The sequence below is a fragment of the Protopterus annectens genome, chromosome 5.part1, assembly GCF_019279795.1.
Source record: "Protopterus annectens isolate FY-2018-M chromosome 5.part1, PAN1.0, whole genome shotgun sequence".
NCBI lineage: Eukaryota > Metazoa > Chordata > Ceratodontiformes > Protopteridae > Protopterus > Protopterus annectens.
In genome coordinates, this window is record NC_056736.1 from 422066717 (window position 1) to 422082464 (window position 15748).

Consider the following 15748-nt stretch of genomic DNA (forward strand, 5'->3'; position numbering starts at 1 on the left):
AGCAAACCACAACGAAGAAACAGCAAAAAACGTGTAGACCAGAAATCCTCACCCTGGAGTGTTATAAAACGTTTCAGCAAAAGCAATGAATAAAAATCTTGTGTTCCACTTCCTTAAAGTTGTAACAAGTATAACAGCAAATCTAAAGATCCTCACGACAAAATGATGAACCAAGTAGTAAAATAGAAATCTTTATTCCACAAAAACGAACTCCAACACAAGCGCTTTCACCCGTTTATAACGGGCTTTTTCAAGTGTGATTTGTATATACCACAGCTCTTCTATATATATGCTGGGTTGTTGAGTTAATTAATTGTATAATTGATTAATTACATTAATCAACCATACTTTCATTATTTAAAAATGTATATACATTTAAAAACTATTTAAACATGTGCTTTTTTGTCACAGTAATAATAACTATACAGAAATGCATTACATTACATCCTATTATCTTCAGTAATAACCAAATAAAAAACTTAATAATGTTACCTCCTTTTTTAATGTTTGAATGTAACAACTGCATTAAATACTTGTTTCCTATATACACTAGTTGTTAGTCAAAAAATGATTGTGTTTACAGTTGTGTGTAACACTTTCCAAATACATAAATTGATCTTACATATTGCTGTTATGTGAAATATAAATAATGTTATACTAAATAAAAATAATTACATTATTTGATATTTGCCCTATGTAAGTCATTAAAGCACACGAATGTTAAAATCAAGTTGTGAAAAAAATATGTATATACACGTACCTAAACCTAGATAAGTATAAGATCATAAATAGTTCTAACATAAAATTCATTTTATAATAAGTTTCTGTTGCAAGGGAGTAATGCAGTTTGAAAAAACACAACATACATACTTGCATACCATAAATGTAAAAAATGCAAAAAAGTGCAAAAAGTACAAAAAATGTTTGTGTGTAGGAGTGCATGAAGATACACATAATTTGTGACTTATAATTTGCTGTGCCTATCTTTCAAAATACAAGCCAAACTAATTCCGTCATTCAAACCAGGGCTTCTTGTAGCGTCAAGCCTCAACTGCCAAATTAGCTCTTTGATGTTTAGAGCATTCTTCCAATCACCACCCCTCTTGTCATAAACTACCCTGTCCACGACAAAGAAACGGATAGAGACGCGTTGGCACACTGTTCTGAATGCTTAACAAAAGCATTAGTCTCCTTTTTGTTTTAATATCATTCATGTGCTCATATATCCCACGCCTAAGTTCCCTGTTTTGCCAATATAAAATGATAAACAATTTTGACAAACTCCCACATATACTACTTTAGTTGAATAACAGGAGAAATACTCTTTAGATGTTATGGTACGCGTCTAGAGGGTATGGTGATTTTGTCAGTGTTTGCAATGTACTTGCATTGATGGCACGCACCACATGCATAAGTACCTTTATGTTTGGGCACTATATTAGTGTACAAGTTTTTGTTAGAGCTAGTTTTGGTTTCAAAGATACCCTTCAAGTTAATACCTTTTCTAACAAAAGAAATTTTGTTAGAAAACATATTTTCAAATTCATCTTGCATATGAACAATGGGCCAAAATTACTTGCTGTACTTTCAATAAAAAGTGCATCCTGTGAATAGGTGTATGTAAAACTACTGCCAAAGTTGTCTTCCAATTTGTTCTGCCTCTTAGGAATAATGGCTTTAACCCCTAAAAGCGTGGAAAATGTGCATCTCTTTTCTTGTAACTTCACCAAGAATGTCCTGAAACAATTCTTCAGGGTATCCTCTGTCCAAGAAAGAGCTTCTAAGAAATTCTGTCTCTTCAAAAAACAAATCCTGTGTGCTGCAAATTCTGGATGCACGCACTAGTTGTCCCTTAATAATACCCCTCTTAACGTGCAAAGGGTGCCCACTGCTAAAATGCAAAAAGGAGTTACTATGTGTCTTTTTTCTGTATATTTGGGAGACAAACCCAACATTGTTAGGTTTTTTAGTTAGTTTGACTTTTTCGAAACAGTCACCAAAGCCATTGATGAGGGAAAGGCAGTCCATACAGCCTACCTCGATCTGGCTAAGGCCTTCGATACAATACCCCATTCGGGTATCATTGAAAAACTCATCAGCTTAAATGTCAACCCATACATCACAAGATGGGTTGCAAACTGGCTGAGTGACAGAACCCACAGGGTCAGAGCTGCTGGCGCCATGTCAGACTCAAAGCCTGTCACAAGTGGTGTCCCACAGGGCTCAGTCCTGGGCCCACTCTTGTTTGGCATCTACTTTTCCAGTACAAGCAAACACAGGAGGGTTATGGCTGACAAAGTTTGCAGATGACTGCAAACTGGGCGCCATAGTAGAAAACACATCTGACACAGATATCCTTCAGAAGGGTCTCACAGAAACGGATAACTGGTGCCAGAGCCACGCCTAAAGTTAAATGCCAAAAATGCATAGTCATACTCTTGGAAAAACAAGGTTACCCCTAGCTACCAAATAGGTGGCAATCCACTGAGCACAGAAGAAGTTATCAGGGACCTGGGGACCCAGGTTGATAGTAGTCTGTCATTCGACACCCAAGTAGCTAAAGTAGTTAGGAAGACCTTCTACATTGCCCACCTTATCATGAAGGGATTCTCATCTAGATCAAGGGAGGTCATAGTCTCCTTTACTCATCACTCATCAGACCAATGATTGAGTACAATGCCCCATTCGAATGTATCTGACCCGACACTTGCAGCAGCTGGAGAGGCCACAAAGTTCCTCACCAAAAGGATAAAGGGTCTCAAAAATCTGTCCTATGCTGCCCGACTGAAAGAACTCCAGCTCTATTCAGTCGCACAGCTTGCTCAGAGGTGACCTTTGCCTAACATACAAGGCCATGTCAAACCCAGATTTGATGAATATGCTTCACCTCAAAAATCTAGATCCATCAGAGCCACAAGGGGAGACTTAAACCTTGACACGGCTATTAATAGGGCGTGCTGGAGGGATAGATTCATCACCCAAAGACTCCCTATGCTGTGGAACAAAATCCCGGTACATGTGAGGCAGAGCACCTTGCTGGCCTTGTTCAAGAGAAATCTTGACCAATGGATGGGAGATCGCAGATATACCCCAGGGATTACCTCAGTGTCACTGCTCGACAGAGGCACAGCAAAATAATGGGTATAGTTCCCCATACTAAAGGGGTGGCGTAAGCCACAAAACGATGGGCTAGGCTTGTAAATGCCCTCGGGCAGATAGCCTAGTATGAACCTATGAACCTATGAAGTAATGTAAACTACTTCCATTAATTTCATAAGTGAAACGTAAAAAACTGGTGGTTTGAGTTAAATATTTAATGAAATCCTGAAAGTCCCTTTCAGAGCCTGCCCAAAAAATACAAATGTCATCCAAGAATCTCCTATAGAAGCTGATGTATTTGCTCCATTGGGTGGAATGGATAAATTCTGTTTCCCATTTACTCAAAACTATGTTTATGAGGAAGTGGCACATGGAGCCCCCATGGCCACCCCACTGATTTGCTTAAAGAACTCCCCATTAAAGAATATAAAGTTGTTGTTTAAAATTATTCTCATAAACTCTAGTAAGGTGTTGACCATACAATTACTGAGGCCAGATTCCTTACTAATTGCCTCCCCAAACCAGTCTAACCCCTGTTCATGAGGGATACTGGGGAATAGGTCAACGATGTCTATGGTAACCATGTATAACCTAGAATTGTCCATGTTTTGATCTAAACTACTTAGAAATTCCCAGGAGTCCTTGCAAATGTATTTTAGTTTTGCTACATAGTTTTTTAGTTGAAAATCCACAAATTTGCTAAGTGGTTCTGTAATTCCACCTGCTCCGGAGACTATTGGACGCAAACATAGTTTTGAGTAAATGGGAAACAGAATTTATCCATTCCACCCAATGGAGCAAATACATCAGCTTCTATAGGAGATTCTTGGATGACATTTGTATTTTTTGGGCAGGCTCTGAAAGGGACTTTCAGGATTTCATTAAATATTTAACTCAAACCACCAGTTTTTTACGTTTCACTTATGAAATTAATGGAAGTAGTTTACATTACTTGGACATCAAACTAACTAAAAAACCTAACAATGTTGGGTTTGTCTCCCAAATATACAGAAAAAAGACACATAGTAACTCCTTTTTGCATTTTAGCAGTGGGCACCCTTTGCACGTTAAGAGGGGTATTATTAAGGGACAACTAGTGCGTGCATCCAGAATTTGCAGCACACAGGATTTGTTTTTTGAAGAGACAGAATTTCTTAGAAGCTCTTTCTTGGACAGAGGATACCCTGAAGAATTGTTTCAGGACATTCTTGGTGAAGTTACAAGAAAAAGAGATGCACATTTTCCACCGCTTTTAGGGGTTAAAGCCATTATTCCTAAGAGGCAGAACAAATTGGAAGACAACTTTGGCAGTAGTTTTACATACACCTATTCACAGGATGCACTTTTTATTGAAAGTACAGCAAGTAATTTTTGGCCCATTGTTCATATGCAAGATGAATTTGAAAATATGTTTTCTAACAAAATTTCGCTTGTTAGAAAAAAAAGAGGTATTAACTTGAAGGGTATCTTTGAAACCAAAACTAGCTCTAACAAAAACTTGTACACTAATATAGTGCCCAAACATAAAGGTTCTTATGCATGTGGTACGTGCCATCAATGCAAGTACATTGCAAACACTGACAAAATCACCATACCCTCTAGACGTATTACCATAACATCTAAAGAGTATTTCTCCTGTTATTCAACTAAAGTAGTATATGTGGGAGTTTGTCAAAATTGTTTATCATTTTATATTGGCAAAACAGAACGGGAACTTAGACGTAGGATATATGAGCACATGAATGATATTAAAACAAAAAAGGAGACTAATGCTTTTGTTAAGCATTCAGAACAGTGTGCCAACGTCTCTATCCGTTTCTTTGTCGTGGACAGGGTAGTTTATGACAAGAGGGGTGGTGATTGGAAGAATGCTCTAAACATCAAAGAGCTAATTTGGCAGTTGAGGCTTGACGCTACAAAGCCCTGGTTTGAATGACGGAATTAGTTTGGCTTGTATTTTGAAAGATAGGCACAGCAAATTATAAGTCACAAATTATGTGTATCTTCATGCACTCCTACACACAAACATTTTTTGTACTTTTTGCACTTTTTTGCATTTTTTACATTTATGGTATGCAAGTATGTATGTTGTGTTTTTCAAACTGCATTACTCCTTGCAACAGAAACTTATTATAAAATGAATTTTATGTTAGAACTATTTATGATCTTATACTTATCTAGGTTTAGGTAATGTATATACATATTTTTTCACAACTTGATTTTAACATTAGGTGCTTTAATGACTTTCATAGGGCAAATATCAAATAATGTAATTATTTTTATTTAGTATAACATTATTTATATTTCACATAACAGCAATATGTAAGATCAATTTATGTATTTGGAAAGTGTTACACACAACTGTAAACACAATCATTTTTGACTAACAACTAGTGTATATAGGAAACAAGTATTTAATGCAGTTGTTACATTCAAACATTAAAAAGGAGGTAACATTATTAAGTTTTTTATTTGGTTATTACTGAAGATAATAGGATGTAATGTAATGCATTTCTGTATAGTTATTATTACTGTGACAAAAAAGCACATGTTTAAATAGTTTTTAAATGTATATACATTTTTAAATAATGAAAGTATGGTTGATTAATTTAATTAATCAATTATACAATTAATTAACTCAACAACCCAGCATATATATAGAAGAGCTGTGGTATATACAAATCACACTTGAAAAAGCCCGTTATAAACGGGTGAAAGTGCTTGTGTTGGAGTTCGTTTTTGTGGAATAAAGATTTCTATTTTACTACTTGGTTCATCATTTTGTCGTGAGGATCTTTAGATTTGCTGTTATACTTGTTACAACTTTAAGGAAGTGGAACACAAGATTTTTATTCATTGCTTTTGCTGAAACGTTTTATAACACTCCAGGGTGAGGATTTCTGGTCTACACGTTTTTTACAGTATTACAAGAGACAAATGAACACTGCAAATAATAGACAGAGGATACAGGTTCCATTTTCACACATTGCCAAAAAGAAAAGGCATGCCAGACCTGCCACCAAATCAAAGGGCAGAGGCTTTGAAACAAATCTCCAACTTAATGCAAATGAAAGCTATAGAGAAGGTTCCTCTTTCAGAACAAGGCCAAGGATTTTATTCCAGACTATTCCTTGTTCCAAGAAAAGAAAATCAATGGAGGCCTATTCTCGACTTGTCCGCACTGAATACTTATCTCATTGTGCCAAAATTCAAAATGCTGACTCTACAGCAACTCCTTCCCATGCTGGGCAAGGGGTCTTGGCTGGTGACTCTAGACCTCAAGGAGGCATACCTGCATGTCCCTATCAGACAAAGTTGCAGAAGACACCTCAGATTTCTTGCAGGTTCAGAGCATTATCAATTCTCAGCATTGCCCTTTGGCTTATCTACTGCGCCCAGAGTATTCACAAAATGCCTGGTATCAGTAATTGCACACTGCAGACTTCAGGGGATTCAAATATACCCATATCTGGACGACTGCCTTATACAAGCGGACAGCCAACAAACTTTGGTAAAGGATTTGAATTATGCGATCCACCTACTGCAGGCCTTGGGATATACAGTCAACGTTCACCGTTCACAAATCAAGACTTGTTCATCCCAAAGAATAACTTTTCTGGGTGCAGATCTAGACACAACCACCCAAATGGCTTTTCTCACAGAAGAAAAACAAAGACAACTACTGGATTACTTCAAGAATCTGACAAGACAAACTCAGCTGACTGCAAGGAAAATCCTGCAGGCCCTGGGTTACATGGCATCTTGCATTCTTCTGATTCCACAAGCAAGGCTGCATATGAGGAAACTACAATGGTACCTAAGGAGTTTATGGACTCAGCACAGTCACAGCTTAGAAACTTTGATCCCACTCATTCCATGCCTCCAAAAGGAATTTCTGTGGTGGGCTCAGGCAAGCCAGTCAAACAGGGGTCTGCCCTTCAGCAAGCCAATAGTCAGCCAAACCATTACAACGGACGCTTCAGACCTCGGTTGGGGAGCACACATGGAGGGCAAATGTATTCAAGGACTATGGTCACAAAGGGAGCAACGCATGCACATAAACCAAAAGGAAATGCTGACAGTGATACATGCAATCGAGGCCTTCAAACTCTTTCTGCATCAAGGCCACCTGCTAATAAGGACAGACAACACCACAGTTATGTGGTACATAAACAAGCAAGGAGGCACCCATTCCTACCCTCTTTGCAGACTGGCAATGAATCTATGGGAACTTTCCTTGAAACTCAATATAGACCTGCAATCCCAGTTTGTGCCAGGAAAAGACAATATACTGGCAGACAGCTTAAGCAGAAATATCATGGATGCACACAAATGGATGCTGCACCCAGACATCTTCCTACAGATAACACAATCATGGGGAAGGCCAGACATAGATCTTTTTGCCTCCCCCCACAATCATCAGCAGAAGAAATTCTGCTCAAGGACATACCACCCACAAGCATGGAAAGTGGACGCCCTATCTTTCAGCTGGAGGACTCTAACAGTGTATGCATTTGCACCTCTTCCATTAATGACCAAGGTCTTACTGAAGATCAGGACAGAGCAGCCAAAAGTGATTCTGATAGCTCCGGACTGGCCAAGACAGCTCTGGTACCCACTGTTAAAGAGCATGTCACACACGAAACCATGGCCTCTTCCTCAATGGCCACTTCTCCTGACACAGCACAATTACAAAACTCTGCATTCCAACCTGAAAACCTTGCAACTAACAGCCTGGAAAATACCTTGACTCCTCCTCAGGATAAGCTATTCAAGAGAGTGAAGTATATCATCATGGAAGCTTCATGACCTTCCACAAGAAAGGCATATTCAGCAAAATGGAAGAGATTTCACACTTGGAGCACCACAAAGGGCCTAGATGCAACAGTGATGAACATGGCACATATCCTGGAATACTTGGCAGAAATGCTCCACAATGGCCTGTCTTACTCTTCCATTAAAATTCATGCTTCAGCAATTTCAGCAGAGTACAATACTGATCCACCTGTCTTTTCTCATTCTCTCCTAAGACAGTTTCTAAGTGGAATTAAAAACATCAATCCTCCAAGGAAACCTCCAGTGCCTACTTGGGACCTTAACTTCGTGTTGGAAAAACTAACTCTGCCTCCCTTTGAACCAGCAGCATCTGCAGAACTACAGTTGCTTTCTTGGAAGACCGCCTTCCTTCTGGCCATAACCTCAGCAAGAAGGGTATCTGAGTTACAGGCCCTCATGGCAGTACAGCCATTTCTTATTTTTCATCAGGATAGAGTCTCATTGAGAACCATTCCTTCATTTATGCCAAAGGTGGTATCCAGGGTCTCATTAAACCAAGCTATTCACCTGCCTACCTTCTTTCCAAATCCACAAAACAAAGGGGAGAAACTTCTGCACACCCTGGACATACACAGACAGTTACGCTACTACTTGGACAGAACTAAAAGCTACAGAAAAACTGACCGGCTGTTGGTAGCATATGCTGCTGGTGCACAAGGAAAAGCAATTTCCAAACAGACAATTTCAAAATGGATAGGGAATTGCATTCGTTTTTGTTATTCCTTTCATGGAAAAACTGTGCCAGCTAACATTAGACCTCATTCCACCAGAGCCACAGCCACCTCCACAGCCTTCTTAAGAGGGGTGGCTACCAAGGACATTTTAGAAGCTGCTACATGGAGCTCCGTGCATACATTTTCCAAGCATTACAATTTACCTTTATATTCCAGATCCAGAGAAGGCTTTGCTACGGCAGTCCTGCAGGGCATTTTAGCTACACCATCCTTTACATAGATCCTCCACCCCTAGATTGGCTATGGTATTCTACCCGTATGTGATGACTGCAGATGCATCCTTGAAGGACATAGTACAGTTTTGTACCTACCATAAATGTAGATGTCCGATATTTGTATATATATATACTTATATATTTCTGTGCATGTTTGGAATTTATTGCATTTCTCCAAATTTAGCCTTCCTTTGAGGGCACCTGGCATCTGGGGCAAGAAACACTGAGGAAGATGGCGTCGGCTGACGCTTTTATACCCAGGCTCTGACGTCGGGGAAAGGGCGACATCAGCCGACGCCGGACCCAGACTTTGGAATCCGGCCGACCGAAGGGCTGCCTGAGGCAGGACAACCCATATGTGATGACTGCAGATGCATACCTATCGGACATCTACATTTATGGTAGGCACAAAACTGTACTTTTCCTTTGACACTATTTCCCACTCTCGTGTAATAAACTCTCTCAACTAGGCATCAATCCATATGTTACCAGATGGGTAGCAAACTGGCTTACTGATAAAACCCACCTAGTCAAAATAGGGGAAGCCCCCTCAAGCAGTAAACCCATAATGAGCTGCATACCCCAGGGTTAGGTCTTTATATTTTTCTGAGGGGCAGGCCAAAACCAGTGGGCAATGGCTGACCAGGTTTGCAGATGACTGCAAGCTGGCGCTGTCATCAATTCTCCTAGTAATGTGGACATCCTCCAAGAGTCTCACCCAAACAAATGACTGGTGCCAGAAATATGGCCTCAAGCTGAATACCAAAAAATGCATCATCACCCCTTTGGGGGAGAGTGGCATCCCCACAAATTATCACATTAATAACCACATTCTAACCACACCATCATTTGTGAGCGATTTGGGCACCCAGGTTGATAGCAACCTGACTTTTGACCACCATGTTGCTTCCATTGTATGGAAAGCTTCCTATATGGCCCACCTCATAAGTAAGGGCATCTCATCTAGAGACAAGGCGGTCATAACATCCTTGTATTCTTCCCTTATAAGACCCATTATTGAGTAGAATGCCCCTTGCGGCATGTACCTTGCAAAGCACATGCAACAGCTGGAGAGACCACAGAGGATGTCCTTCAAGGATGCATCTGCAGTCATAACATATGGGTTGTCATGCCTCAGGCACCCCTTCGGTCGGCCGGATTCCAAAGTCTGGGTCTAGCCTCGGCTGATGTCGCACTTTCCCCGACGTCAGAGCGTCTGGGGTATAAAAGCATCAGCCGACGCCATTTTCCTCAGTCTTTCTTGCGCGTGCCAGCAGAAGCTGTTCGCAAGTGCGGTCGGTCAGATCCAGAGATTTCAGCTACGAATACTTGAAAAAGCTAAGTACCCGTTGGGGACTCTTTCTTGCCTCAGCCAATGTCAGACAAAGTAAATAATTGTTTAAATTGTGGGAAACAAATACCTCATAAGGATTTCCATTCTTACTGCCTTCCTTGCTTAGGCCCAGACCACGACGTATCGGCCTGTTTAGCCTGTGCCTCCTTCAACCGACGAACTCTTAGACGTCGGTCGGAGTTTGCAGAGGAATTTTTTGGAGCCGCTTTTGTTATAAAATGCCGTCGGAGACTCGACTTCGATATGGTCAAAAGCAGGAAAAGGACCGACACTGCGTCCGTGGTTTCGCTGAAACCACAGCTAGGCACTGCGAGTGTCGGTTCGGCCGAAACCGAGTCCTCGGCGATTCCTGCTTCCAAAACCTTAATTCCGACCACCGAGGCCCGAGAGGCCCCGGCTGAGTCGGCTTCAGAACTACCTACCGAAGCTAGTGTTCAGGATTTGTCTGACACCATACCTTTGGACATTTCTACCCCTGCACGTGGGGCTGCTAGGCCCCCCAGCTTCTATGTCCATTAAGGCCTTTTCTTGGGCTAAAGCTGCCAAACTTTCAAACGCTTTGCCTACCAAATCTACTACCCAGAGGCCTTCCTCTAGTTCACAGATCCTCTGCCTGGCTGAGGACCTTATCTCCTTAATTAGGGGTTCACAACCTCACCCAGACAGGGCCTCTCAACCTCCTCCAGACAAAAGGCCCAGGACTGACCCCTCCGAACCACTCTCCTCAGATGATTCCACGGATGGATCTGACTTGTCAGACCACCAGGAAGGGGCTTACTCGCCCTATGAGGATTCAGATGCAGAGGAGTTTATCCCTTCGGCCTCCCCTCCTGAAGAGTTTTCCTTTGGGGAGACTTTGCACTCCATGAGAGAGCACTTTCAATGGCAAGGTCAGGATTTCTCTGATTCTAGAAAAAGATTACGGACCTTTTTGCATTTGCCTCAGCATAGGCCCTTAGCTATACCTCCTGTTCTAAATGTAATTGATGATGTGTACAATGATGTCAGTACAGCCCCTGATACTCTTCCTCCGGCCCCTGCCAAACCTGACAGATATTACAGGGTCCCGGATTCTCATTCCCATCTGTATAAAGCCCATTCTGCAGACCCAGAAACTATTTCTCAGGGCCCTAAAGGGGTTGCAGCCGCTACTGCCAAAAATCCCCTACCCTCTGATAGAGAGTCTAGGGCTTTAGAGAGATGGGGTAAGAAGGTGTATACATCTGCAACTCTTTCTGTCAGGGCATTAAACTGTCAATTCCATATGATACAGTACCAAGAGTATTTGTTAGATGAATTGAATAAGAAACTTTCCTCACCTGAACCCCTAGACCGTAAATCCCTTCAAGATTTGGTACATAACTCACAACAGGTTAGTAATCATTTCTTAAAATGTGGCTATGATGCACTGGAGGCTTCCTTTAGATCAGCTATGACTGGGGCAGTTATTCGTAGACATGCCTGGCTGAAGGAGCAATCTTTGCCAGACCATGTCAAAGTTAAACTCCTCGATGCTCCAATGGAGAAACAAAATTTATTTGGCTCCCCTGCTCAGGAGATTCTAAAAAAGGTTGAAGAAAAAGCAAAATCTGTGCAAACAGTTAAGGATTTCCTGCAAGTTCAACCACCGAGATTCAGCAGAAACTGACCTACAAAAAATTGGTCCTTTCCAGACTCGAACAGAGCCCAGAGAGGCAGGAACAGGCGCTCTAGAGGCAGAGGTCAACCGAAGAGCAATTGCCAAACAGACAATTTCAAAATGGATAGGAAATTGCATTCGCTTTTGCTACTCCTTTCATGGAAAGACAGTTCCTGAAAATATCAGGCCTTACTGCACAAGGGCCACGGCCACCACTACAGCCTTCCTAAGGGGGGTGGCTACCAAGGACATTTTAGAAGCTGCTACTTGGAGCTCCGTGCATACATTTGCCAAACATTACAATCTACCTTTATACTCTAGATCCAGAGCAGGGTTTGCTACTGCAGTCCTGCAGGGGATCTTAACTACACCATCCCTTTCTTAGTACCTCCTCCCCCAGATTGGCTATGGTATTCTATCCATACGTTATGACTGCAGATGCATCCTTGAAGGACATAGTACAGTTTTGTACCTACCATAAATGTAGATGTCCGATAGGTATGCATCTGCAGTCAGGATTACCCTCCCTCCTTCCCCTCTTTGGTATTCCTAGGGTGCTTACCCCTCTTTTAGCTAGCTGGGGGAACCTATTATGGTGTATTTGTTTGTTTATTCATGTATATAATTTGCAAATGTTTGGAACTTTTCAGCATTTATCCAAATTTAGCCTTCCTAGAGGGCACCTGGCATCTGGGGCAAGAAAAATTGAGGAAAATGGCGTCGGCTGATGCTTTTATTCCCCAGGCGCTCTGACGGGGAAAGTCGACATCAGCCGAGGCCAGACCCAGACTTTGGAATCCGGCCGACCGAAGGGCTGCCTGAGGCAGGACAACCCATATGTTATGACTGCAGATGCATACCTATCGGACATCTACATTTATGGTAGGTACAAAACTGTACTTTCCTCACCAGGAGAATCCGTGGCCTCAAACATCTGCCATACACAGACTAAAAGTTCTATCCCTCTACTCAGTTTCATACAGTCTCCTCAGAGGTGACCTCTGTCTGCTATACAAGATGATCTTGGACCCCACCTTGATGGGACTGCTGCATATCCGCAAGTCTAGCTCCAGTCGAGTAACCTGCACACGCGGCCTCAACTTGGTCTGTGACATCAGTAGGACTGGTTGGTGGGGACAGATTTGTCTTCCAGAGACTCCCCCATCTGTGGAATAGACCCTCTCCATGTCAAGAAGAGTATCTCTTTACCCCCTTTTAAGTGCAACCTGGATAACTGGATGGGAAACAGAAAATAACACCCCTGGGTTTCCACCCGTATTCCTGCTGGACAGGGCATCAGGTGCTGACTTATCTAAACATGGGCTAAACTCTTGGCTAGGCTTATAAGGGCCCCAGGGCCAATAGCCTAGAAACTTCTATGATCCTAACACTGTTATGGTGTGTATAGCCAGATGTAGTAGCCTTAGCCATTTTACATAAGCAAACCTTTTAAGTGCTCTTGGAACATAAGCATGCTGGAAGGAAGGATCAAAATAATGCAGTGAATAGTGGGTGCATCCCTGTGAACTAATGCACTTTCACCTGACCTCTGACATCTGCCTGTTGCTTGTTTGACCCTAAATGTATCTGACAAGTGTAGACCAAGCTAATAGGGTATGGAATGGTCTCCTATATGATTTCTCTTTGTAGAAAGAGGGTTGTAATCAAGAAAACAGTACTTCAGCTTAAGATAAGGATAGTGGGGCCACACATTCCTTGATGTCCATTAATGATTGTTTTATTTTTTTTTTATTTTTTTTCTGGAGACTTTGAGGTTACTGAAGTCCTCTGACCTTGTACATATTTCTACATTGGTAGAGATATGAATATTATCGTTTCTTGTTGCCCCTTTTCTGTGCATATTTACTTTTGGTGTACATTTTTGTTGTCATATAATGTTTGATGTATTTTCACTTTTGTATTTTGCTCTTCTGGAGCCCCGAGTCATGGCTGAAAAAAGGGTCAGCTGACCAGTCTACTTATCCAGTTACCAAAATTTAAGAAAATAAATAAAAGCAGTTGTTTTTATGGTAGGGCATATTGGAGGCATACACGTGTAAGGGAGGGAATTCAGTTAAGGCCAAGGAATGTAGCATCTAATTGTTAATAATATAATTATAAGAGTTTACTATGAAAAAAGTATCAGCACCCCAACATTTTGGGGTATAGAAAAATGAAACATTGTGTGATTTATTGTAAATTGCATTTGTTTTGTTCTAATATTTATGTTGCTAGAACTGTTTCTAAAACTTTTTTTTACTGAAGCTACATTGCTGTAAATATGTCCCACCACCATAGGCTTGTTCTGACTTTAAAACCAGTGTCCTTGTTGTCCACCTCTTGTGTTAATTTGACTAAAATTTCCTCCCTCTCCTCTCTGTTGTCAGTAAGCACAAAGTCAGTCATGTAGTCATTTTCTTTACACTAATGGAACAAATTTACTTTCCTATTGTATTACACAGACCCAGAATACAGAGCACTCATGCAGCCAACCAGGATTGCTCTTGAGCTGACTGACCCTTACTGTAAACTGTCTTTGGACTTCCCTCTTGGACTTCTAAAGCTTGAGTTACCTTTCTTATTTTCCTGCCTGTTTAGTACACAATGCACTACCTAGAAGGTTTAACCCCCTTTTTTTTTCCATCTTCCTTTTAAATTTTACAAAATCTGGGACAAGACTATAATTCCTTGGGTAGACTTTTGTATATTTTTGTATTCTAACATAATTACCTGTGCATTAGTCTGCACGTACGTCACTTATCAAAACACCTAACCACTGGACAAGATGAAGACATGCACTCAAACATAGCATCAACAGAAACTTTTTACTGATGAGTGACTGTTGTGAGGCACACTGACTTGTCACTGACCAGGCTCGACAAGGAGTGGGTTACGGTGTGCTGTCTTCAAGACACCAGAATTTCTGACATTACAAGGGCACTAAGGATGTTATCTCCTGGCAAATATGACAACATATTAATTGCCACGTGGGAGTGAATGACATGAGACACAAAATCTTGAGGGACATGTGTGACATATCCGAATTTTACATACATTTTGTAAATGCAAGTAAGACATTGGCCTGAGTAGAATCCTTTCTTCACTTTGGATGATGTCTGGATTTAAAGAAAAGGTAGTTGGTTGCAGTAGTGGTTAAAAGCTGGTGCAAGGGTCAGTTTCTACTTCTGCCAGCACACACGCATTTTAGGATTTCCTTTGTCAAAATGCTACTTCCAGGCGTAGACTTTGGCATGTCATGATTTATGAATCATTGCTAAACTCAACTGAATGCCATCTTTCACGTGTGCAGAATTCCTTGACCACATAATATGATGGAAAACTTTTGTTTTAGGAGGATGTCCTAGATCAGTGGTACTTCACTGCAAAAATGTGTAGAGTCAAAATAGTATGTATAAAGTCATTTGATGTATCAAGACGGTGTTTTTTTCTAGTTTGTTTTTAACATAAATATTTTTTCTTTTTTGGTTACAGTTACAACCAATGGCATACACCCAAGGAGTGCATAAATGTTTCAGTCACAGCATGTGATCTGACTACTGCATTCAGTGATCACTACAATGAGTATTTCTTGCATTTTGCAAAGGTTCAGGCATTAACAAAAACCTGCACATCAAATTGGAGTTACTCTGAAGCATTTGAACCACGTACTGACAGTAAGTCCTCCTTTAGTTTTCTTTTTTATTTTAAGGTTTGGGCAGGTGCATTCTTACTATAGATGTTGTTGATCACTCAGCTTTAATTTACTTACCCCAAGTTGTAGGTAAATGTGTATGTTGATCTTCGTTTCTCACTGCTGCAGTCATCACCATTGGGTTATCCATGCTGTGGTAGCCCTCAGTCAGTCTGAATA

The 15748-nt window shown here is 41.0% G+C and overlaps 2 protein-coding genes across 2 annotated transcripts in view; both read left to right on the forward strand.

The window, feature by feature from the left end:
• Window positions 1-15748, forward strand: part of LOC122803461 — a 1126946-nt gene that overhangs the window by 673596 nt on the left and 437602 nt on the right. The window contains exon 4 of the mRNA XM_044073079.1: window positions 15370-15551. Within this exon, the coding sequence (XP_043929014.1) occupies window positions 15370-15551 (182 nt within the window). The remainder of the gene's footprint in view (window positions 1-15369; window positions 15552-15748) is intronic.
• Window positions 1-15748, forward strand: part of LOC122803462 (interleukin-10 receptor subunit beta-like) — a 1132032-nt gene that overhangs the window by 315252 nt on the left and 801032 nt on the right. The window lies entirely within an intron of this gene.